The sequence below is a fragment of the Pempheris klunzingeri genome, chromosome 3, assembly GCF_042242105.1.
Source record: "Pempheris klunzingeri isolate RE-2024b chromosome 3, fPemKlu1.hap1, whole genome shotgun sequence".
Classification (NCBI taxonomy): domain Eukaryota; kingdom Metazoa; phylum Chordata; class Actinopteri; order Acropomatiformes; family Pempheridae; genus Pempheris; species Pempheris klunzingeri.
Window position 1 is genome coordinate 13,910,187 of NC_092014.1, and position 22,642 is coordinate 13,932,828.

The 22,642-nt window shown below is 42.7% G+C and overlaps 1 protein-coding gene across 1 annotated transcript in view; it reads left to right on the forward strand.

Annotated features, from left to right (window-relative positions):
- The window catches only part of slit2 (slit homolog 2 (Drosophila)), an 83,428-nt gene that overhangs the window by 58,288 nt on the left and 2,498 nt on the right, over positions 1-22,642 (forward strand). Inside the window, exons 13-36 of the mRNA XM_070856370.1 lie at positions 83-226; positions 1,867-2,030; positions 2,379-2,402; positions 5,526-5,676; positions 5,851-5,925; positions 6,205-6,348; positions 6,624-6,767; positions 6,879-7,045; positions 7,171-7,303; positions 9,039-9,107; positions 9,470-9,541; positions 10,384-10,455; positions 10,619-10,690; positions 12,451-12,614; positions 13,854-13,978; positions 14,212-14,309; positions 15,934-16,073; positions 18,625-18,718; positions 19,353-19,490; positions 19,880-20,120; positions 20,497-20,627; positions 20,745-20,899; positions 21,502-21,856; positions 22,053-22,267. Coding sequence (XP_070712471.1) covers positions 83-226; positions 1,867-2,030; positions 2,379-2,402; positions 5,526-5,676; positions 5,851-5,925; positions 6,205-6,348; positions 6,624-6,767; positions 6,879-7,045; positions 7,171-7,303; positions 9,039-9,107; positions 9,470-9,541; positions 10,384-10,455; positions 10,619-10,690; positions 12,451-12,614; positions 13,854-13,978; positions 14,212-14,309; positions 15,934-16,073; positions 18,625-18,718; positions 19,353-19,490; positions 19,880-20,120; positions 20,497-20,627; positions 20,745-20,899; positions 21,502-21,856; positions 22,053-22,267 — 3,287 coding nt within the window. The remainder of the gene's footprint in view (positions 1-82; positions 227-1,866; positions 2,031-2,378; positions 2,403-5,525; positions 5,677-5,850; positions 5,926-6,204; positions 6,349-6,623; positions 6,768-6,878; positions 7,046-7,170; positions 7,304-9,038; positions 9,108-9,469; positions 9,542-10,383; positions 10,456-10,618; positions 10,691-12,450; positions 12,615-13,853; positions 13,979-14,211; positions 14,310-15,933; positions 16,074-18,624; positions 18,719-19,352; positions 19,491-19,879; positions 20,121-20,496; positions 20,628-20,744; positions 20,900-21,501; positions 21,857-22,052; positions 22,268-22,642) is intronic.

Below are 22,642 nucleotides of genomic sequence, written 5' to 3' on the forward strand. Positions count from 1 at the left end.
CCAAGAATGACAACAGGATAAGCCCTCATCCACTGTCTTTCTCTCTCTCTCTCTCCTTCATTCTGTCACCTCTTTCTTTCAGGTTACTGAATGCTAATAAGATAGCGTGCCTTCGTGTGGACGCATTTCAGGACCTCCACAACCTCAATCTGCTCTCACTATATGACAACAAGCTCCAGACCATCGCCAAGGGGACCTTCTCATCGCTAAGAGCCATACAAACACTGTACGTACACACACACACACACACACACACACGCACACACAGCTCAGTGTACATACAATAAATAAGAACATGTGAAACTTTCAATAGTAATTGAATGACTGTGAATGCAAAACAAAAATCAATTATATTTTATTATAGTATAACACTGTGGAAAAATCTTCAGCAAAAATAAAAACAGCTACTGTTCATGCATCATTTGTTGTTCCCGCTTGTTAAAAGACATTTTTCAGTTGTCTTAAAATCAGCCGTAAACAGCAGGTTCTGTTGTGATCTTTGAGAATTACAATAACTACGTCTCTTTGGATTTAACACTTCACACCGATTCACTGATTCACTGATTTAAGAGGTACGCACCGCCCTGTATACTAATTTCCCCACTTTCAAGAGCCTCAATAGACTTTCATCTAACTGGAAAACGTCTTTTTTTTCTCTTGCTCTTAGTGAGCTCCCCTGGGTAGACACTTATTGCTCTGCCTTTCATCCTTTAGTGGATACAACAGGAGGGTAAATTATGACACACTAAAAATAACACAAAAGGTCTCCTATAATGCAGCGCACACACGTCAAGGGTGGACTTTTCCTTCAATGTATCACATCAGTTTGAATATGATGGACACTGTCAATTCATGTCAGTATTCATAAGAGTTCTGTCAGACTAATTACAGTCCTCCACCCACACTGTGTGACTGGTTAAGCAGTTATTTAAATCATTATTAGACAGACATATATAACAAGGCTGAATGTGAATGTGTTATTATATTTAGAGTCAGTGTTGGGCAGAGACGCACTTAGTGGCACTTTACAGTAATGTGATTACTTTTTTCAGTAACACGTCACAGTGACCTTTAAGATTTACTGGAAGCAAACAAACCTCAAACAAATCTGGTCAGTCCGACATCACCTGGAATCCCACAATGCCCTGATTGCGGCCCATAAAAAATGAAAAAGTCTGTGTCGCCATAAGAGATCACAAATTCAAATTCAATACTCGCATAACTGTAGTAACTCAGTCAAATACAAGAAATGTGGCTTTTGGGTGTGAAGGATTTGGACGGAGCTGGGCTGGGTAACCAAAGTAAAATATTATCCTCAGGACAAAATGGGCTGCTGAGTTTGAACAGGTCATCCATATTTTCATGGATAATCGATATATATCCTTTTCAATTTATCGTCAGTTTAATGTATGGTTAGATTAGTTTACCTGCGAGTTGCCTGGTGACAGAATGTGAAGCTTTACTATTATTGCTATGGTTACCTGTCTAATATACCCTGTTTATTGATTTAGCTCTACAAGCAAAAATGATTTGAATTGTTCTTTTGGATTTTTGATTCTGGTTTTTATCATTAATGTTAAATGTGCTTTAAATCATTTTGAAACAAATGAAAAGTGTTTTTCTTGTTGACCACTTAGTTTTGTGAATAAAAATCCTATAAATAAATAGAAAATAAATATCCAATAAATATTGACAATAAAACATACTTAATTGTTCAAGAAACACATCGAGTTCACAACTATATTGTTCTGACAGCTTACCTGTGTGTTTTTGTGTCATGTGTCAATGTCTGTATGTGTGTATGTGTGTGTGTGTGTGTGTGTGTCTGTGTGTGTACGTGTGTGTACGTGTGTGTGGTTATATCAGTCACCTAGCCCAAAACCCATTCATCTGTGACTGCCATCTGAAGTGGCTGGCAGACTACCTGCAGGACAATCCCATCGAGACAAGCGGTGCCCGCTGCACCAGCCCTCGACGGCTCGCCAACAAACGAATCGGACAAATCAAGAGCAAGAAATTCCGCTGCTCAGGTATAAACGCACACTGCATATTAAACACTGTGATCTACCCCTAAGATTATTTCTCTTCCTGCTCATTCACACATGTACAGACTCCTACACCTATACTGTGATATTTGACACACTGTTCTGTATTTTCATTCTGTGTTTTCCTGCTGGGATTTTCCCTCAACCTGCCTTTACTAACTTCAACTCCCTGTTTCCAGCATTTTCTGGCATCTTTTCTTTAACCACACACACACACACACACAGACACACACACCTACTCATACACATAGACAGAGTACTTTCCTCTAGTCCAGCCTTTGGTTGCTTTGTTGTTTTTCACTTTCAATCTCTCTGTCTCTGTCTCTCCATTAGCTAGAGAACAGTATTTCATCCCAGGTATTGTACATCGAGTGCATCTGTGTGTGTGTGTGTGTGTGTAGGACACTGTTCTGTCCATCACGGCGGATGCAGCACACTCACACACTCTCGGCACTTGGAGTGACTTGCCTTGACTTACACCTTTTGAATGCCAAGACATTTTCTTTTAATGGCCTAACATACACCATAACGCATCACGTCTAACCAGGCACCAGATAATCACACTCTTGTCCTTGCACTGGGTTTTCTTTTATGATAACGGTAACCTTGGCGATAGAGGGAGAAAAACAATTGGATTAATAAGACTAGGCGGCTCTCAGCTGGGCACTGCATGTGAGACTCTGAATAAATGAAAGTATATTGGTACAGCGATCACAACGACTATATTTGATAGCAGTCCTCCTCGCTTCTTAGCACATCTAATGATAGCTAATGTATGAGCGTGTGTCCGCGAGCATCTGTGTCTGTTTCGCCCACTGCAGAACATCAAAAGGTCACACAGTTACCATGCTCAGAGGGGCGCTGGGAAATATGTAAATCAGACATGCATATGAGATCAGTAGCAGGGCTAAAGGCAGTCATTACCACCGCAGCACACAGAGGAGGCATGGTGTGTGTTGGATGAGAGCGAACGTGTGTGTGTGTGTGAGATACTGTGAATGTGTGTGTGCTCACTGCAGTCATTAACTCACCGGGGGGACAGAGGTTCCAAAGCCCAGCTACCACATACGGGGCAAAGCTGAATAATTTAAGAACATTTGCAGTTGAAAAGTTGAATAAACATGTGTTATTCTATGGTACAACATTGCTATCGCGCCTTAGATCAATACAACTAAAATCCCCTTGTATAACTCGCATCATGGCTATTTCACAGTGTATTATTTAGGATCCTATCTCATATTTATGTTTAAACAAAAGCTCAAGATTCTGAATTATGGGCGCTTTAATTCCAGTTTTATGCCTCCAACCATTTCTTGTTTTAGTCCTGTGAAGATTGGACCCGCTGAGGTGATTGATCTCAAATAATACGCGAAGCAAAAAAATGCACTTGCACTTGTGGGAGCTTAAAACCAGCTAATTTCATTGTTCATCGGCATGGAGCTTTTATCTGGTTATATGTGCTTTTTTTTTTCATCTCGCGATCCCCCCCAAAAAACAAGTTTGAATCAGTTGTGCTTCGAGCAAAAGAGGCCGGGATGTGTGTTGGATGAAAGCACCAAATGTCATGTTATACCAGCACGGCTCTCACTATTCACGAGTCATTACCCCTTTAAATGAATCACTGCCTGGGGACCGAACACGAAAACATTGCAGCATTTTTCTCAGTTTTTCATCAGCTTTTTCCCTCCTGTTCAAATAAACAAGTGAAATCCCTTCTTCTTTCTCCTGCTGCCTCTCTCACACACTCAGGAGTACACCATGTCGGCTGTAAGTAACACACACAAAAACACACACGGTTCTAGCGTCAACTCCGAATCCCTCACCTCTCGTCCCCTGAGCCGGCCTCTGACCTTTGACCTCTACCACAGTGACCTTTGACCCCCTCTGTGACTCCTCTTGTCTGTGTACAAACAACAATAAGAAGACAATTCACAAGACTTACATTATATTACACAATGGTTCATGTTTTTTATCTTCATGCTGTCCCTGTGTGTGTGTGTGTGTGTGTGTGTGCGCCCATGGTTGTTGGTATACATGTGTGTATGTGCGTTCCTAGAAGTCAGGGCTTCTCTTGCCTTCAGTGCTGCTGTAACTCTCCTCCCACTCCTCTGTAACTGCTGCTCTGTTCCTGCTCTCGTGTGTTATGTCTGTAAATTTAGATGTTCCAGTCTCTCTCTTCCCTACCTCCACCTTCCCTTTCTTTACTGTGCTTTCCACCCGGTCTGATCTCGTCCTCTTCTCCTCTTCTCCTACTGCTCATTACTTCTCTCCTTCTCTGTTCACTCCAAGTCAGACATTTCCTCAAGCCAGACAGTTCTGTCTTTCTCCTGCTTTTCGGACCCCATCTTTCCTCCTTGGATGCTTCCTCTTCTTTTCCTTATCTTGACCTCCTCTCCTTTCAACCTTTCCTCTCCCGTCCTACTCCTCTCGTTTCCATACCTTTGCATCTCCTCCCAACCCCCCTATACTCTCTCATTCTTTCCTCTCCTCTCCCTCTCTTCTTACCTGTCCTCCTTCTCGTCCTCCTCACTCCTCTCCTATTAATTTCATCTCCTTCTCATCCTCTCCTTTTCATCTTCCCCTCTCCTACATTGTCTCCCTTACACCCATCTCTCTTGCCCCTCCTCACTCATTTTCTCTCCTCCTCTTCGCCCTCCGCTCTCCTTTCCTCTCCTCCTTCTCCTCTGTCCTCCTACTTTCCTCCTCATCCTTGCCTCTTCCTCTTCTCCCTCTGTCCTTCCCACCCCTGTGTTCCAGCGGAGGAGCAGTCAGTCAGCAGGTTGTTCCTTTGTGCTTGATCTAACCATGTGGCTGCCAGGTTCCTATAGTGGAACATGGTTCTGTCAAGCACCATGGAACGGCCCTGCAGAACCCTACAGCATGGCCAAGACGCAAGAGACAGCAATCTCCTGTCGTATCCCCCCGCTACCTCTGTGTGTGTGAGTCGGTGTGTGTGTGTGTGTGTGTGTGTGTGTGTGTGTGTGACTGAGGCGTGCACACGCTGCTCCACAGTGTGATAGATGACTGCTTGGTTGTGCATTTTTCTGCTAGTTTTGATGCTCTTTTGTTTGTGCTTTGGTTTACAACACTAACACTTGCTTTGTAGTCTGACAGGACAGAAAACCTCCAGTATTTGTTCCTGTCTGCGAGTGTGTTTGCTTGACAGTTTGTGTGTCTCGTGAACTTGGTACTTTTTAGGTTATGATACACACGCAGCATTTTGATGTAATGCATATGGGGAATGTTGCATACGATCATGATTATCAAAGTTTTTTGATCATGGTTGGTGCATTTTGACAATTCCCACTCCAGACAAAAGCAGCACAGCCCCTCTGCATTATCTCAGAATTCTTCCATTGTATCACAACCTTCAGTTTGGCCAACCGCTGTGTTTTTGTTGGAACTGGTACCAGTAAATGCTGGGGTTCAATTATTCGCGAAGAGGGCATGCGATGACGTTGTGCTTGCGGTTGTGACCAGGTACCGAGGATTACCGCAGCAAGCTAGGTGGGGACTGCTTCGCCGACTTGGCCTGCCCTGAGAAATGCCGCTGTGAGGGCACCACAGTCGACTGCTCCAACCAGAAACTCACCAAAATACCAGATCACATTCCTCAGTACACCGCAGAACTGTGAGTCACGTCGTATTTGTCTACTACAAAGTATACCTGTGTGCATCATAAAGGAAACCTCCAGTCTGCCTTGATCTCCTCCTCCTCCTCCTCCTCCTCCTCCTCCTCCGTCTGCCTCTCTTCTGTTGTTCTGCCTTTTTGTCTCTGACCACCTCTTCTCTTCTCTGTTCCTAGGCGTCTTAACAACAATGAATTCACCGTGCTCGAGGCGACGGGGATCTTCAAAAAGTTGCCTCAGCTGAGGAAGATGTGAGTCAGACGTGTTTTGAACGTAACAGGAACAAAGCATCACATGTGGTTGTCAGGAAGTCATACTCGGGTCACACAGAGAAAGTGTTATTGTTATGTACACGTGTTGACACAGATATTAAAATGAACCTTGTATGTTCCTCTCTACTCCTCATTCTATCTTTGCTCAATTCCCTCTTGCCGTGTTTGTTGTCTTGTTCCGTTTGCACCTTTTGTTTTCACTCCTTTCATTCTGCTTACTGTCTTACCTTTCTTTCTCCTGCCTCCCACTCTTTGCAGTAATCTGAGTAATAACCGTATCACTGACATAGAGGAGGGGACGTTTGAAGGAGCCTCAGGGGTCAATGAGCTGATTCTGACCTCCAACAGACTGGAGAACGTGCACCACCGCATGCTGAAGGGACTCAGTGGCCTACGCACACTGTGGGTACACACACACACAAACAGTTGCTTATATGCATATGCAATCACATTATCATATCAGGTATGTGTGCAATATTCAAATATGCTCTCACATACTGTGACACTGTCCACACAAACATTTAAAACATGTGAGCATGCATAATTCACAGGTTTATATTACCATAAATATGTCTATTTGCATTGTTTTTTCTGTAAAATACACAGCACATTTCATCGTTTGTGCCTGTGCATGCCTGTATGTGTGTGTGTGTGTGTGTGTGTGTGTGTGTGAGCAGTATGCTGAGGAGTAACCGAATCAGCTGTGTGAGTAACAGCAGCTTCGTGGGGTTGAGCTCAGTGCGTCTCCTGTCACTCTACGACAACCAGATCACCTCCATGAACCCCGGAGCCTTCGACACACTGCACTCCCTGTCCACACTGTGAGTACACACACATGAGCACTCTCCCGGACACTCATGCATACGCAATGTCCAAAAACACACAATGAATAAAAACACTCAGCACCTCCAACTTCGCCGTTTGTTCTCCAGCAACCTTCTGGCCAATCCCTTCAACTGTAACTGTCACCTGGCTTGGCTCGGTGATTGGCTGAGAAGGAAACGCATCGTCACTGGTAACCCTCGCTGCCAGAGTCCTTACTTCTTGAAGGAGATCCCCATCCAGGATGTTGCCGTCCAGGACTTTGCCTGTGAAGATGGTGAGACGGAGCAGATTTACACATTTGCAGCCCCGACACATTTCGTATATATATGTCATAACCACTTTTCTATCATCCTTCCTCCCCTCCCTGCTCCAATCCATCCATATATCCAAATCTCTCAGGTAATGACGAGAACAGCTGCTCTCCAGTGCTGAGGTGTCCTGCAGAGTGTTCCTGTCTGGACACTGTGGTGCGCTGCAGCAACAAGGGCCTCACCATGCTGCCCAAAGGCCTGCCCAAGGAGACCACAGAACTGTGAGTTAGAGACCAACACATCATTCAGCACAATCAAACTGGTTTATCAATTTCACATGGCTGCCTTAATGTCTCCAAAACATCTCACAAGTTAATAAAACAAGTCTGTTCTCAGCTGACAATGCATATTTTAGGTAATCCAAAGGGGTTTAAAATGGGTTATGTAGTTTAAGAAGTATGGAAATCTTTCAACCCATAAACAAAAAGTTAATTCTTCAGTCATTTGAATCAACCACATTTGGAAGTACGTGACTTATATACACTACGTGTAGATAATGCAGTAGCATCCATCCATATACCGCTTATACTTAAGGGTCACGGGAGGGCTGGAGCCAACCCCAGCTCACATTTGGTTAGAGGCGGGATGCACCCTGGACTGGTCGCCAGCCAATCACTGGGCCGACACACAGAGACAGACAACCATTCATGCTCACACTCACACCTAGAGGCAATTTAGAGTCACCAATTAACCTAACGTGCATGTCTTTGGACTGTGGGAGGAAGCCAGAGTACCTGGAGAAAACACACGCAAGCACAGGGTGAACATACTTTGTGACACACAGAAAGGTTCAAGGTTCAAACTGCTGGATTAAAACCTGGGACCTTCTTCCTGTGAGACAACAGTGCTAACAACCATGTTTCCCCTAATGCAGTATCAGATAGATTTAAAAGTATTTTTGTCTTTTTATATGTCCGTCTCATATAGCAGATATATGTCCAGTTTAACAAATATAACAATCCACAACGACTCTGAGAGATGTGTGTCTCAACGAATCCCCTCAAGTGTTTTTTTTGGCTCTGAGTCCTTTTTTTTCCTCTGGCAATGTTAGTGAAATGTGATAATCATATGCAGAGGTCACACAAATCTCTCACTGTCTTTATGTTGTGAACCGCTTTAACTATTCCTATAAAAAGAGATAAATGAGCTTTTCCAGCTATGGCGAAGACTGCTGCTACTCCAGCACATCAGATGTGAATTTGGGATTAGACCGAAGTTTATTTGAGGGAGATGCTGCCACTGTGGCATCAAAGATGTCGACCTCATCAAACGTAAAACTGATTCATCCTTTAACTGAATCAGTCTTTTAACTTATTGAAGCTTGGTCGGACAACATGTGAAAACCCTTATATTAGCCCGCAGGCTCACAGGGAAACAGGTACACATACAGAAGTCGCTCAGAGAATTTTAGTCCTGTAACTCATCTCAACACACACACACACACACACACACACACACACAAAATCCCTGATGATCTGAAAATTATTGCCTTAAATTAAACATCAGACAGCAAGCTTGGTGGTATTTTCTATCATTTCACTATTTCTCCTGTGGGGAATGTGCCTTTTCCAATATTAACAAAGACTTAATTAATATGCTGGATTAATAGCACATTGTCACACAGTGAAGAGGGTTAGTTCTCAGTTATGCATACATGTGTGTGTGCGTGTGTGTGTGAGAGAGAGAAAGAGAGAGAGAGACGGAGAGTGGGTGGTTAAACTGTATTAGGATGCCTGTGGGGATATTAAACTCCACTGTTTATTATGGCTGTAGCAGTAATGACTGCTCACACTGGTGGAGATGAGGAATTTCCCACATGGTTAAATAACTTCATTTTCTTCCTTCTCATTTTCTCTCTCTCTCTCTTCTCCAATTCTCCCTCCATATTTGTCTTTTTACCACTTTCTTTTGTTTCCTCCCTCTCCCTCTCCCTCTCTCTCTCTGTCTGTCTCTCAGGTATCTGGATGGTAACCACTTCACTCAGGTTCCTGTGGAGCTCTCCAATTACAAACACTTAACACTCATGTAAGTTTTTCCCACATGACCTCAGCAGACACGCATTACACACATACACTCAGACATTATTTCACAAATCACAATCAAACACACTGAAACACACTTAATCAGGATTGTGACTTGGCCTGTTTTCCCCACGCTGCTTTAAAGACCAAAACTAACTGACTGGTATTCCAGCAAAGCTCTGTGTTGTATCACTTTTGACGTGACCTCGTTCAGCCCTGATGTGGGCGTGACAACCCGAGCACAGTAGAGTGCAGAGGAGTATGTACTGCATACAGTCCGTGTGTGTGTTTTCTGCATTTGTTTACGCATGTGTTGACAGCGCCGCCTGTGTGTGTTTTATGTATCTGTTATCGTTTCCTTTTCAGTGATTTGAGTAACAACCAGATCAGCACGTTGTCCAACCACAGCCTCAGTAACATGTCCGAGCTGCTTACCCTGTGAGTCTGGCTTTACATCAGTCCCTTTGCAATCTGTGTGGGTGTGTATAAGTGTGTGTTAGCGAGTGTGTGTGTTTGAAGTTCACAAAGGCCCAAGGAGAAGATTACTGACTAAAGGAAAGCATAAATAAATAAGGAGTTACTTTTGTTGCTTTGTGTTGTGCTGTTGTGTCATCAAACATGAATATTGTCCCATGTGGGCCGCCATACCGTAGGTGACTCATGGGAAATCTGAATGAGCTTTTCTTTTTCAGTGCACAGCTAGGAAAAAAGAGCATTTTTTAAATCACAAAGCAACTAAGTTTGCAGCCTGAGGCATATTGTCACACACAGCCAAAAGTACAAGAAAATGCTGACCTCACGCAAACCAAAAAAAAAACAATTAATAATAAATAAAGCTGAATTTAAAAAATGAAAAAGCAGTAGAGCATGGACTGGTTTGGATCAGTGAGGAACACTCCATAAGCTGTTTTTCCACTTACAGAGTTAAATGTATAGATGTATAAATGTTATTGTAATAAAGGTGCCCCAACAAAGGGCCAAAATCAGTAGGTAGTAGATCAGAAGGGCAAAAAAATCCAAACTTTGGGTGCAAGATGTTTACATTTGTGCTCAGAATACATGTATATCATTATGTGTGTGTGTGTGTGTGTGTGTGTGTGTGTGTGTGTGTGTGTGCGCTTCAGATTGAATTGCTGTGCTTGTGTTTGCTCGAATGCTTTGCTCAGTGGATTGCAGTCATAAACAGGATTGTGCTCTGAAATGCCTTGCTGCATTTGAAAATATCTTGAAAAAATATCTGCATTTGTCTCCATGCCAAAATGTTTATTCTGTGTGGAAAGAATCCTGAGCTACAATCGCCTGCGCTGCATACCAGTGAGGGCATTCGATGGACTTAAGTCTCTCCGTTTGCTGTGAGTATCTGTCACAACGCACACAAGGTGGTGAATAACTCAGAAACATCACACAGACAGTCTTGAGTCAGACTGATGCTGAAGAAGTGATCCAGACTTTTAACATCTTTTCTGCTTTTTTTCTTGCTTTTTTCTCTTTTTTCCCTCTTTCACCCTTTCTTAGGTCCCTCCATGGTAACGACATATCACTGATACCAGAGGGAGCCTTCAAAGACCTGTCATCGCTCTCCCACCTGTGAGTAACACACACACACACACACACACACACACACACACACACACACATAGACACACAGTTCATGTCTTTCTCTAGGACAGAAGAGTCTATCTTTTTACCTTATAGAATTGCAAAATAAGAAAAACACATTATCATGACAAAAGAGCCTTTTCTCATCGTGCAAAAGGAAAATGTCTGTTCAGTGAGGCTTGTCTGAGAAAGTATTGTGCTGCCAAAAGTAACTGAGCAGCAAACCCATCTACAGATACCTCCTCTCCCCTGCTCCCCTCTGGTAAATTAAGATTTTGAGCAGTTCAACAGTTTAAACTTCTATCCTAGACGGCGTGTCCTTTGGCTATCGTATTTACAATAGATACTATAATATTTACCATTTAAATTAAAGGGTGGTATAGTTTGTTTCTGGCATACATTTCTCCTCTGAGCAATCCTCTAGTGCTTGTGCCTACAACAATAAAACTGGATTTGTAATTACTTTCTTTCCTAAATAATGAATTTTGTGGAAATCTCCCAAATTGATTTACTGCAAAACAGGTTTTACAGCACAGAGTACCCACAGTTGGGCCTGGAGGACTTCAGTGCAGAGACTCAAACAGTCATGAATGTTTAATCAAGAGTCAGACAAGCAACAAATAACTCAGGAGACTCTTGTTGAAAATGATAAACTGTGGTAACTAAAAAGTAAATAACTGACTTCATGTACTGTAGTATTACTCTGATTTATCTTCACTTTACTGATGTTTTCAAAAGCCATTTTGGGTGCACACAAGTGATGGATGGAAGTGAAGGATTCTGCTCATAACTTGAGTTACCTGCCAGTGGGAGTGCCAGTGAGGGAGGCTCTGTGTCCACCCCGGGGTGCTCACTCGGATCAGCACCACGGATAGCGCTTGTGACAGGCTGCTGGGGTCATATCCCAGTTAGTCTAACGCTGTCTCTACCCACGACAGAACTACAAGTCTGCGAATGGCTCTAACTTCCCTTTTGACAACTGTAACTGTTGAGTCAGATCTGTCTTTTGAGAGAATTTCAACATGCATTAGTTAAAGAACAATATCAAAAAATGCAGATAAGGCTCACGTTGGAGCGCTTGAGGCAGCTACAGCAGCAAAAGAATCACATTATAAAGGCAGTGCTGTACACCAGCATGAATATGACTGGTTACTAGTCAGATAGTAGCCAAGTAGCTGATGAATGAGCCAGCCATTGTGGAGCATGAATAAAGCAGCTGAAGCCAAGACGCTAATGCAGGCACAACATTAGTGCTGTGCTTGAATCAGTGCAGTGCTCCATTAGTTACCTTGAAAAAAAAAAAAAGAAGTCACATTTGACTTTGTTTACAGAACATCAGCAAAAACTTGAGAAGGTAAATGTTTTATTCAAATACAGCAGCAACAAACTGTTTTTGACAGGAAGTAATGCAGTTTATGGATTTTTAAAGGTTGAGAAATACTGACGCCAACACTGCTAGCAGCATGAGATGGATGTTCTCAATCAGCTCCACTACAGTCTCAGTTATTTATGGCAGACATATAGAACATTTTCACGCTTAATTTGACAGCGATGTACCAATCGGTCTGTAAGTATTAAGACAGTGACACATTTCCTTTTGGTTTTGGCTCTGTATTCGAGCACATCAGATCCGAAATGAAGCAATGACTCCGGGGTTAAAGTGCTGACTATTCCTGTGTACTATTAATATGACTGAACATCGGACTCTCTCTTTCTCCTCTCTCTCTCTGTCTCTCTCTGGGTGGCAGGGCTCTGGGCGCCAACCCTCTGTACTGTGACTGTCACATGCAGTGGCTGTCAGACTGGGTGAAGAGCGGCTACAAGGAGCCTGGCATTGCCCGCTGCACTGGGCCGGGTGACATGACCGACAAACTGCTGCTCACCACGCCATCCAAGAAGTTCACCTGCACAGGTAAACCTACTGTGGCACACGTGCACATGCCAGCAGATATACAGTACATATAATACAAAACACAGTTGTATGTTGAATGTGCAAATTTGGCATGCACATGCATACTTTCCATCAAATATGCACACACTTGATGAGGACTCCTAGAGGAGACCACAAGTTGCCATTTACAAATTGTTGCTGTCCAATGAAAAGCATGCATCTCCATTTTATGAAAAATAAAATCTTGTTTTAACATATGTGATGATGCATTTTGAGATAAATCAATGACTTTTTACAGGGTTTTGTTTGCCTAAGAAATGATAGTTGTCTGATATCACTGAAAAGCATTGAGTTTATCAGAAATCCTAAAAATCATCAGATTTGGAGATATATGATTTTCACTGGACAGCAATGTTAATATTAGATTAATATGATAACTCTAAATCCACAAATTTGCTTGCAAGCATGATTGTGGCTGTAACTCATCAGAAATGCTACTGACTGTTGACTTTTACCTTTAAACCTCATGATATCCTATTAACCATGAATACATGACTGAAATCTATTTTTAACCTAATCTAACTGACGCACTGTAGAAGTCCCGGGGCCTTGTGGTTTTCTGGTGCCAGGTAAAGTAGCCAATCATATCCCAGTACTCCCTCCTCAGTCTCTCCTCCCCAGATTCTCAGCTCGGTTTTCCTCATCCTTTCAGACCAGACTGATCCGCTCTTCTTCCCTTCCAGCCCTCATGTCCTGACCAGCTTTGTGTTTCCCGACTGTTAGAAATTGATGTTGTGTCACAAAATTTGCGTGTCTTCTGTTTGCTCATGTCATGGCCCTGCATAGAAAAATCTCATTTTTTCATTTATAGCATTTCAGCAACTCTTGAGTATCACATTCATACAACTTTTAATAGTCTTCTAATATACAGGTTTTCAAGTGCTTATATTATATCATATTATATTATAGAACAATGGAGTATTTTTTCTTGCAAAATGACAATATGTCATGATCACTACATTGGAAGAATTTATAATTCAAACTGAAATGTCAAAAATACATATGAGTCAGTGGGAAAAAGCACCATCTTTATCTACAGCACAAAACTGAGGATGTAATGTTTATGCAGGTCCCTGATACTGTACAGCTGTCTGAGTGAATGTCACCCTTCGTATTCAGACTTGTCTCGCTCTCCTAAAAGTAGAACATTGTATAAAGTTTTGTGTGCGTGTGGGGGTCGGTGTGTTTTGCGTCGCACAGGTCCAGTGGATATGAGTATCCAAGCTAAGTGTGAGCCCTGCCTGTCCAACCCCTGCAAGAACGATGGCACCTGCTCCAATGACCCTGTGCACTACTACCGCTGCACCTGCCCCTTTGGATTTAAGGTACACGTGCTGTTGAAAACCAAAAAGGTCGGATTCACTCGTCTTTCCTAACCACAGACTGATGTGAAATACAGTTTCATGTACTCATTAATTCAGAACCTGTAATTTTTAGGTGTTCCTCTCACCTTATTCTTACACTAGCCAGACACTAGACACTAGATGCAAATACTTTCACATTATAAGGAGCTGTTGTTCTTTGAAAGCACTGAATGTATGTGTGTGTTTGTGTGTAGGGTCAGAACTGTGAGGAGCCCATCCATGCCTGTATCAGCAACCCGTGCCAGAATAGCGGCACTTGCCATCTGAAGGAAGGAGAAGGGAGCAACTTTTGGTGAGAGACTATCACATTATTGTGGGAATCATCAGCTCTACCACCTCTGTAGCTTGGCCCATTTTAGGGACTAAAATTGCATCTGTTATATTGGTTCTGAGCGTCTTTTTTCTTAAATCTGTCTCTGTCTGTCTTGATGGAAGTGTGACACTAAATTGCCAGTGTGCCCCTTCAACATTTCAATTGCCAATAGAGAAGCTCTGTTGATTATCTTCTGTCTTTTATAATCTTACAACTGGAGAGCTGTAAATCAAGGACTTTCAAATCGTACAAATGGTGGCTTCAAACAAATACCATTATTTAAACCACCTCTGTGGCAGTAATGACAAACGTGAAAAAGCACCTCAGATGTCGCAAATTGCAAAACTGTGTGTGGGCGCACAGGTACTGTGTGGTGAAGAGACTCAATTAGAGCCAGCATGCAGCTCTCCAAGATTGAAATAAATAACATTCAGGCTCACCTGTGTTCCTCCTTCTGAATAATTGATTAATTCGTATGGTTAAACAGCAAACTTTTTTAAAACTAGTCATATCTTAGCAATGAAGTTGGTGAGTAAATTGATCAGAATGATCTCCGCAGCAAGATTCAGGCCGCAAAGTCTATGTTCCTTCATCTTCACATAAACATATAGAAACATCCCACAACACCCACCGACAGAGTCTGTCTAAAAACACAGGTGTGGTGAACACCAGACATCAGTTATTAGATACTGGATACCAGTACATAATTGAACCAGTGATTATTGAGAGCACACCAGTGGAGACATCTTTGAACCCTAAGGAGATCATTGATAGTGCCGCACCACTAATGACAGCTGGGAATGAGTGTATAGGAGGTAAAAGGCTCCAGGGACCAGTTCTGTCCTCAGTCTGGCTCTGAGTTGGACAGACCTGCTGGGAGAATTGCCTTCTCTTCATTAGGTCGTTTAGTATTAGCAGGAGGGGAGCTAACGCCTGTCTGAACGCTCCAAGCAGATTTTAACCTCCCACACAGATAATTAGACCAGCCTCAAAATCACAGCTCCTCCTGTTTCTCTCCCCCTGTCTCTTTCCTTGCACTCTCTCGGTCTTTTCTGTTACCTTTTCATTTCAATCTTCCTGTCTGTATTTCCATCTTTGCATGCTTTCCTCTGTGCTTCTCTGGCACAGGGGGTGGAATATTCATCGTGAAGAGCTGTCGTTGACTATATAATGAGATATTAATCCACCCGAGTGTGTGCCGCATAAGAGCTCTTTATTAGACCCATAATATACCACTCTGTGTGTGTGTGTGTGTGTGTGTGTGTGTGTGTGTGTGTGTGTGTGTGTGTGTGTGTGTCTGTGTGTGTGTCTGTGTGTGTGTGTGCGCGCAGTAATAAACCTGAGTAGTAGTTACAGAGTTGAGGCACGCTCACGTTAACAGAATAATGACTCTCTACTGGGGATATGTAGATAGAGCTGACACTGCTGTTATGAGCTACACACATGGTTAATGTGTATGCGTGCGTTCGTGCGTGTGTGTCTTTGTCATCCAGAGGTCCCAAAGATTTCTATTTGACAATGTTCTGTATGTGGCCCTACATCTGTTTGTCCATTAATATCGGCTTATGGGTGTGTGTGTGTGTGTGTATCCGTGTGATCTCAGGTGTGTGTGTCCGGAGGGCTTTGAAGGCGACACATGTGAGATCAACATCGACGACTGTGAAGATAACGACTGTGAGAACAACTCCACCTGCGTTGATGGAATCAACAACTACACATGCATGTGCTCGCCAGAATACACAGGTAACACTTTTCCTCACTCCACACTTTTTTGTCACTATAATGTAACACAGAAACATGGGACTCTCCAGGACACTGTAAACATCCTATAGGTTTATGTCATGGCCATCAGTTTGAATTTTGTCATCTTCCATCGTCTCGGTATGGCAGATGGCCTAAAATACTACAACACCCATGAGCCTCAGTAGAGCAGGTAGCAAAGTCAAAACGCTTCATCGGTGCAGTATCTGACAATAACGGCATTATAATGTACACCAACTGTGTAATATTATAGAACATCTGTGCAATATAATTTTTAGAACAAAATTTTCCTCACTTGATGAACATTTTTGTTTTTATATTCCCACCTGTGTACATTGTCCCTATTTTTTATACTTCATACTTTTTTATGAGTATATCTCTGTGCACTAGTTTATTATTTCTTGTTTTATTGAAGTTCTATTTCTGCTGTTCTTTTACTTTTGCTTACTTGCTGCTGTAACACTGAATTTCCCCGCCGTGACCCAAAAAAAAAAAAAAGACCCAAATATTAAAACTGAATTGATTTAAGTTGTAGTTTGTAAATCTTTAACTTTCTCCTGCCATTAGGGTCACATGTTAAATCATTTTCAGCGTTGTGATTTGATGGTTCTTGCCAATATGCACCTCGGGAATCGTAGTGATGTACACAGGCCTATACCACTGACATTTTATCAGAGAATCTGATATTTTCTAACACAGATGTTCATGTTTTGTACTAACGAGTATAATGCAGAGTCACATGACATTGTCTATGGGGAAAATAAATGGGGCTTTTACCTCCAGAACCATAAACTGCAGACAAAATCATACGTAGTTCCAACTAACACTGGTCTGTTGCAACTTGTTTGTCTGCTTTGCACTGTGCTAACCATCTCTGACTGCTAACCTTTGTGGCGGTGTTCTCTCTCTGTCTTTCTGTGTCTCGCTGTCCTTTTTTTCCTGTCTCGCTCTGCTTTCTATCATCTGTCGTCTGTTCTTTTTGTGGTTGCAGCTGCTACCAATGAGGTGGAGAGAGGTTAGTCTGTTCTTCTCTCTGTCCTTCCTGTCCTTCTTTCCTTCCTTCCTTCTTTCCTTCCTCCTTTCCTTTCTTCCCTCATTTCCTGCGCTTTGTCCATGCTCCACAGTAATTAGACATTCAGCACCACAGATTTAACACACTGTATGCAGTCATGCTCCATGTCAGCAGTGCATGTCCTTGATGTTCAAACTGACCGCTGCTTTTGTAATTCGTTCTCTCTGATATTTGGGGATATTCTGCTTGCTGCTTTAAGCATACATGTTATTATTAGTCAACACAAACTGTTTCATGATATTCTTGGTTAACATTCAGACATTAAAGGAGAAGTTAATGCCCATTTGTTCCTCCAAAGCACATAACTGTCATTTTTAAAAAGGTTCAGTACTTTCTTTAAACAAACTCTCTGCACTACACATTTGCAGAAGGTCTATGGCACAGAGGAACAGAAAACTCTAGGATATGATTTTCTCTTTTCTCTTGAATCTATGTCATTTCGGTGGCCTACAACATGGAGTGAAAGTTGAAATGGCATATAGTCTGTTGCCTGCAACCTAAATATCTAACTTTCAGAATGAAATTCAAAACTGCTCTTCAAATCAATATGACTACAAAGTTTCTATTAGCTTGTCCCACTATCCTAACAGAATTGCAACAAAATATTTGTACAAATAATTGAGAAATGAATGTAAAGTCAGGAACAAAACAGCAAACACAAAAATAACACATCTGAGCCTAAAATCTGCTTTACCCACCCACACCGCCCCTACTGCCACTTTGCAAATTTTACAGAACATTAAACCTGTCATCTGTTGATTGACGAACAAGCACAGCCTTTTAGATACAACTCACCAGTTCTCTTAAATGCAGCTAGGTCTCCTTGATTAAAGCCATTTACACATATATTCAACATCTCTAAAACTAAAGGCCTGGGAAAAGAAGATACCCAGTGTCTAATTGTTAAGTATGTGAGGATTTCCATGTAAAAATAAGAAATCTATTAAGCATATAAGACTACTTCTAAATAAGCGAGATAGCACAGTTGCTACTTAAATAGAAGCTCAAACATGCACACACGTCTCCCGTCGTTTCACAGACATTGTCAGTGATCCCTGAGCGATCATGTAATTATTCCCAGAGTGGACTATTGGTTCATTCCCTGATGCCTCATCAGTGATTCCCTTGGAGTTCAGAGTTTCAGGAGCGTCGGGATACACTCGGGAATATCATCAGGAATATGACATTCACAGAGATGAGATCATTTATCAGATCACTGTGTTGGTCCTGGCCACAAGAGACTCATCCATCATCAGAGCACACACCCATACAACACAGACACACACATTTCTGTGCATGTAGTACAGATACGTACAGTACTGCATAAACATACAGGGATGCTCACTCACACTAAGATGCACAAGCAGGAACACACTGTGAGGGTGTGAGAGTTGGAAAATATTGAGGTGTTTTATATTATATTTATCATTTTTGATTGTGTGTGTGTGTGTGTGTTCCTAGGGGAGCTATGTGAAGAGAAACTGGATTTCTGCGCTCCAGAGCTGAACCCATGTCAGCACGACTCAAAATGCATTTTGACCCCACAGGGATACAAGTGAGTGGACTGCACACACACACACACACACACACACATGCAGACAAGCAAACAGACACACACATGCACAAGGTCACACACTTGAACTCATGCAGGAGTTAGCAGTGTTTTCCTGTTTCTCTCCCGCAGGATTTGAGTACTAACATTTCTCACACTGAAATAAGTTGTTGGTTTTTCATTTCACAGATAAGCAGTGTGTGTGTGTGTGTGTGTGTGTGTGTGTGTGTGTGTGTGTGTGTGTGTGTGTGTGTGTGTGTGTGTGTGTGTGTGTGTGTGTGTGCACGTGTGTGTGTGTATATATGTGTGTGTGTGGAGGGAGGGGAGGTGTTGAGAGTGTGATTTTGGCTCCCTCCTCAAAACGTTTCCTGTCCAGATTTTATCTGAACCTTGCTTTAGTTTTCCTCCCTTGTGATGTGTACTTTGGTCAGTGTAGCCTCTGTATGTGTTAAGGTGTGTGTGTGTGTGTTTTGGAGTGTGTGTGTGTGCATGTGTGTCATAACTATGACTATTTGTACATCCTCCAGATTGTCTGGATCAACAGGGAACTGCTTGTGTTAGAATGTCTATTTAACCACAAAGTCTGCTGCTAAATCTGTGAATTTGAGTACAGTGTTTGTATTTGTGCACATTTTAGGTGTGAGTGCACTCCAGGCTACGTAGGTGAACACTGTGATTTGGACTATGACGACTGTGAAGAAAACAAGTGTCAGAACGGAGGTCAGTGTATCGATGCCGTCAACGGATACACCTGCGTCTGTCCAGAAGGTTACAGGTGAGGAGCAGGAAGAACTATTCTCTCAACCAACGGTATCTGTAACAATATTGTACAGTGCATGTTAGGTTTGCTGCGTTGCTGTTTGCCAAAAAACATTGTTCTCTTCCCCTGACACCACGCTAAAAGTGTATTTATTACTGGTGTAGAAGGGGCTCCTCCTTGTGTTCATTATCAGTTACTGCCAACTCTTAAATCTCAGATGTTGAAATGTCCTTGAAAGCACCAATAGCAACAGTTTTTAAAGCAATCTGTGTTCACACTTGTTGTACCCTAATTTGACAATAATAGAATTTTGAAAAACATGTTTACACTTCCAAAGACTGTAAGTTTCAAGCATCTTTTATGTACGTACTCAATGTTTGTGTGAATATGTGCTTGCATTTCAGTGGGTTATTCTGCGAATTTTCTCCCCCGATGGTCCTCCCTCGAACCAGCCCCTGCGACAACCACGAGTGCCTCAATGGGGCGCAGTGCGTTGTCATGGGAACGGACCCCCGCTGCCAGTGTCTCCATGGCTACGAGGGCGAGTTCTGTGAGACGCTTGTCAGTGTCAACTTTGTCAACCGCGAGTCCTACCTGCAATTTCCCTCCAGTCTCCTCTCACCGGAGACCAACATCAGCCTACAGGTGGGAGCTTCACAGCCAGCTTCAGCCTGTTGGTTCACTCTCACAGCGTCTTTTACAGAAACCAGTGGTTACTTCTGTGACCTAACAGGCATAAACTGGGGCTAGTAGAGACCAAAACAGAGTAAAAAAAGGAGCATATATTAGCCTTGAGATGGAGATATCAACTTAAAATGTGATTATATGTCAGTGTTGTGAAACAGCTTGCTTCTGCTGCCTCTAAGTGGCCAAAAAATAGTTACTGTAGGTTTAAGTACATTTTGCTGAGGATGCTTTTTACTTTCGTTTGAACACAGGATCTGTACATAGTTTTAAAGTGTTGTATTGGTACTTTTACTTTCTTAAAATAATTTACACAAATATCCTGATGGATTTTCAGATTGCTACAGATGAGGACAGTGGCGTGCTGTTGTACAAAGGGGACAACGATCACATCGCCATGGAGCTGTACAGGGGACGCCTCAGGGTCAGCTACGATACCGGATCCTACCCTCCCTCTGCTATATACAGGTACATGCATGCACAAGCAGAACTGTCCAACAACAAGTGCTGCTGCATTCACATGATGAATGATACAAATGTGCAGACCTAATCTCTCTATTCTCTCTCTCTCTCTCTCTCTCTCAGTGTGGAGACAGTGAATGATGGCAGCTTCCATGCTGTGGAGTTGGTAGCATCAGACCAGACTTTATCTCTGTCCATTGATGGCGGGCCGCCCAAATCCATCAACTCCATCAGCAAACAGTCCACACTCAATATAGATTCTCCACTTTACCTGGGAGGTGAGGACCTGAGTACAGTGTGTGTGTGTGTGTGTGTGTGTGTGTGTGTGTGTGTGTGTGTGTGTGTGAATGCCTCAAGACAAATACATGATTGATACTTCATTGTTCCACTGCAGGTCAAAGAGGATAACTGCATAGATTTATGTATCCATCAGGAAAATCTGGCATATTCCTTTAAGCTATTAAATAAAAAACACCAATTTTCAATGTGTAATTTTCAAATAACTCTGATTCACATTATTAGTTATGTGTAATAGTTATAGATTGTTCTGTAGATGGACACAAATTTTTAATTGCTCACCTCAAATTTGTCTTTGCGCTGTACAGTTTTTGGAACATTACATTCTGTATTTGGTCTTCAAATCAGTCAGTGAACTAAAATTAATTATATATCACATCTGATTCTTGGACATGGACATTTAAGTTTAAGGACATGGACAGTTATCATTTTTTAAACTACTAAATAAACATTTTTTAGCTTGATATTAAAATAACTAGTAACATAAATTCCACTAAGTAATCCAATGAAATTTGATTTCATTTAATTACAGCTCTGCAGTAATGATGCTCTGATCTCATTTATCACTCCTTTCCTCCTCTAGGTATGCCAGAACGTGCCTCAGCCTCCGGCGGTCTCTCGTCCCTGCAGCATAGCTCGGGCGGACGCAATGGCACCAGCTTCCATGGCTGCCTCCGTAACCTGTACATCAACGGGAAGCTCCAGGACCTGGGGGCTGGGCTGGGGCCGGGGGCTCCAGGCTCTGGCACTGCACAGAGCACCACCAGACAGTGGCTGGGCCACGGGGTGGAGCCAGGCTGCCAGCCCTGCCAGAGAGGTGCCTGCATCCAGGGTGACTGTCACCCTACAGGTCATCGTGGCTTCACCTGCACCTGCCACCCTGGCTGGACGGGAACACTATGTGACCAGCAAGTCAACAACCCCTGTGATGGCAACAAGTGAGTGTTTTATGTGCCACTTTGTCTAAGTTGGTGACTGAGTGCTGACAGTACTGGTATAACTTTAAAACCACTGTGAGCATAAGGTTTTTTGTCCAGGGTTTTAGGCTTTTGGATCCAAAGAGGGACTTAGCTGAAAGATCTGCACAACCATCCACATCTTTATCTTTGCTGCTTCTCACTCCTCTGTCCTCAGGTGTATCCACGGTACCTGTCTTCCAATCAACTCCTACTCCTACTCCTGTCGCTGCCAGCCTGGGTTTGCTGGTGTCCTCTGTGATGAGCAGGACCAGGATGCAGCAAACCTCTGCAGTCTGTCTCGCTGTAAACATGGCAAATGTAGAGTGTCGGGCCTGGGCAAGGCATACTGCGAGTGTAACAGTGGATATACAGGAGAGGCGTGCGATAGAGGTGAGACAAACCTAGACATGGGTGTGTCATTGTGTGTAAATGTTTACCTGTGTTTACAGCAAACTGACTTCTTTCATTCTTTCAAAAATAATATCTAACACTGTTAAAGCTCTTAATCTTGAGCATGTTTTTCTTAACAGAACCTCTTCTAAGCTTCTGCATTACTGTCTGCTACTTATGAACTCTCATCATTTTTTTCTCAGCCGTGTGTGCACAAGTGTGTGTCTAACAGCGTTTTGCTTCTTTGAATTAATACCTCTAACCCGTTGCTTTTTCAACTCAGCCTCTCCTGAGATTCCTCTTAATCCCTCGCGGGGGATTACTCAGGTGAGACTGTCTGGTTACATCTTACTGTCAGCCTCTTTTTTTGGTTCC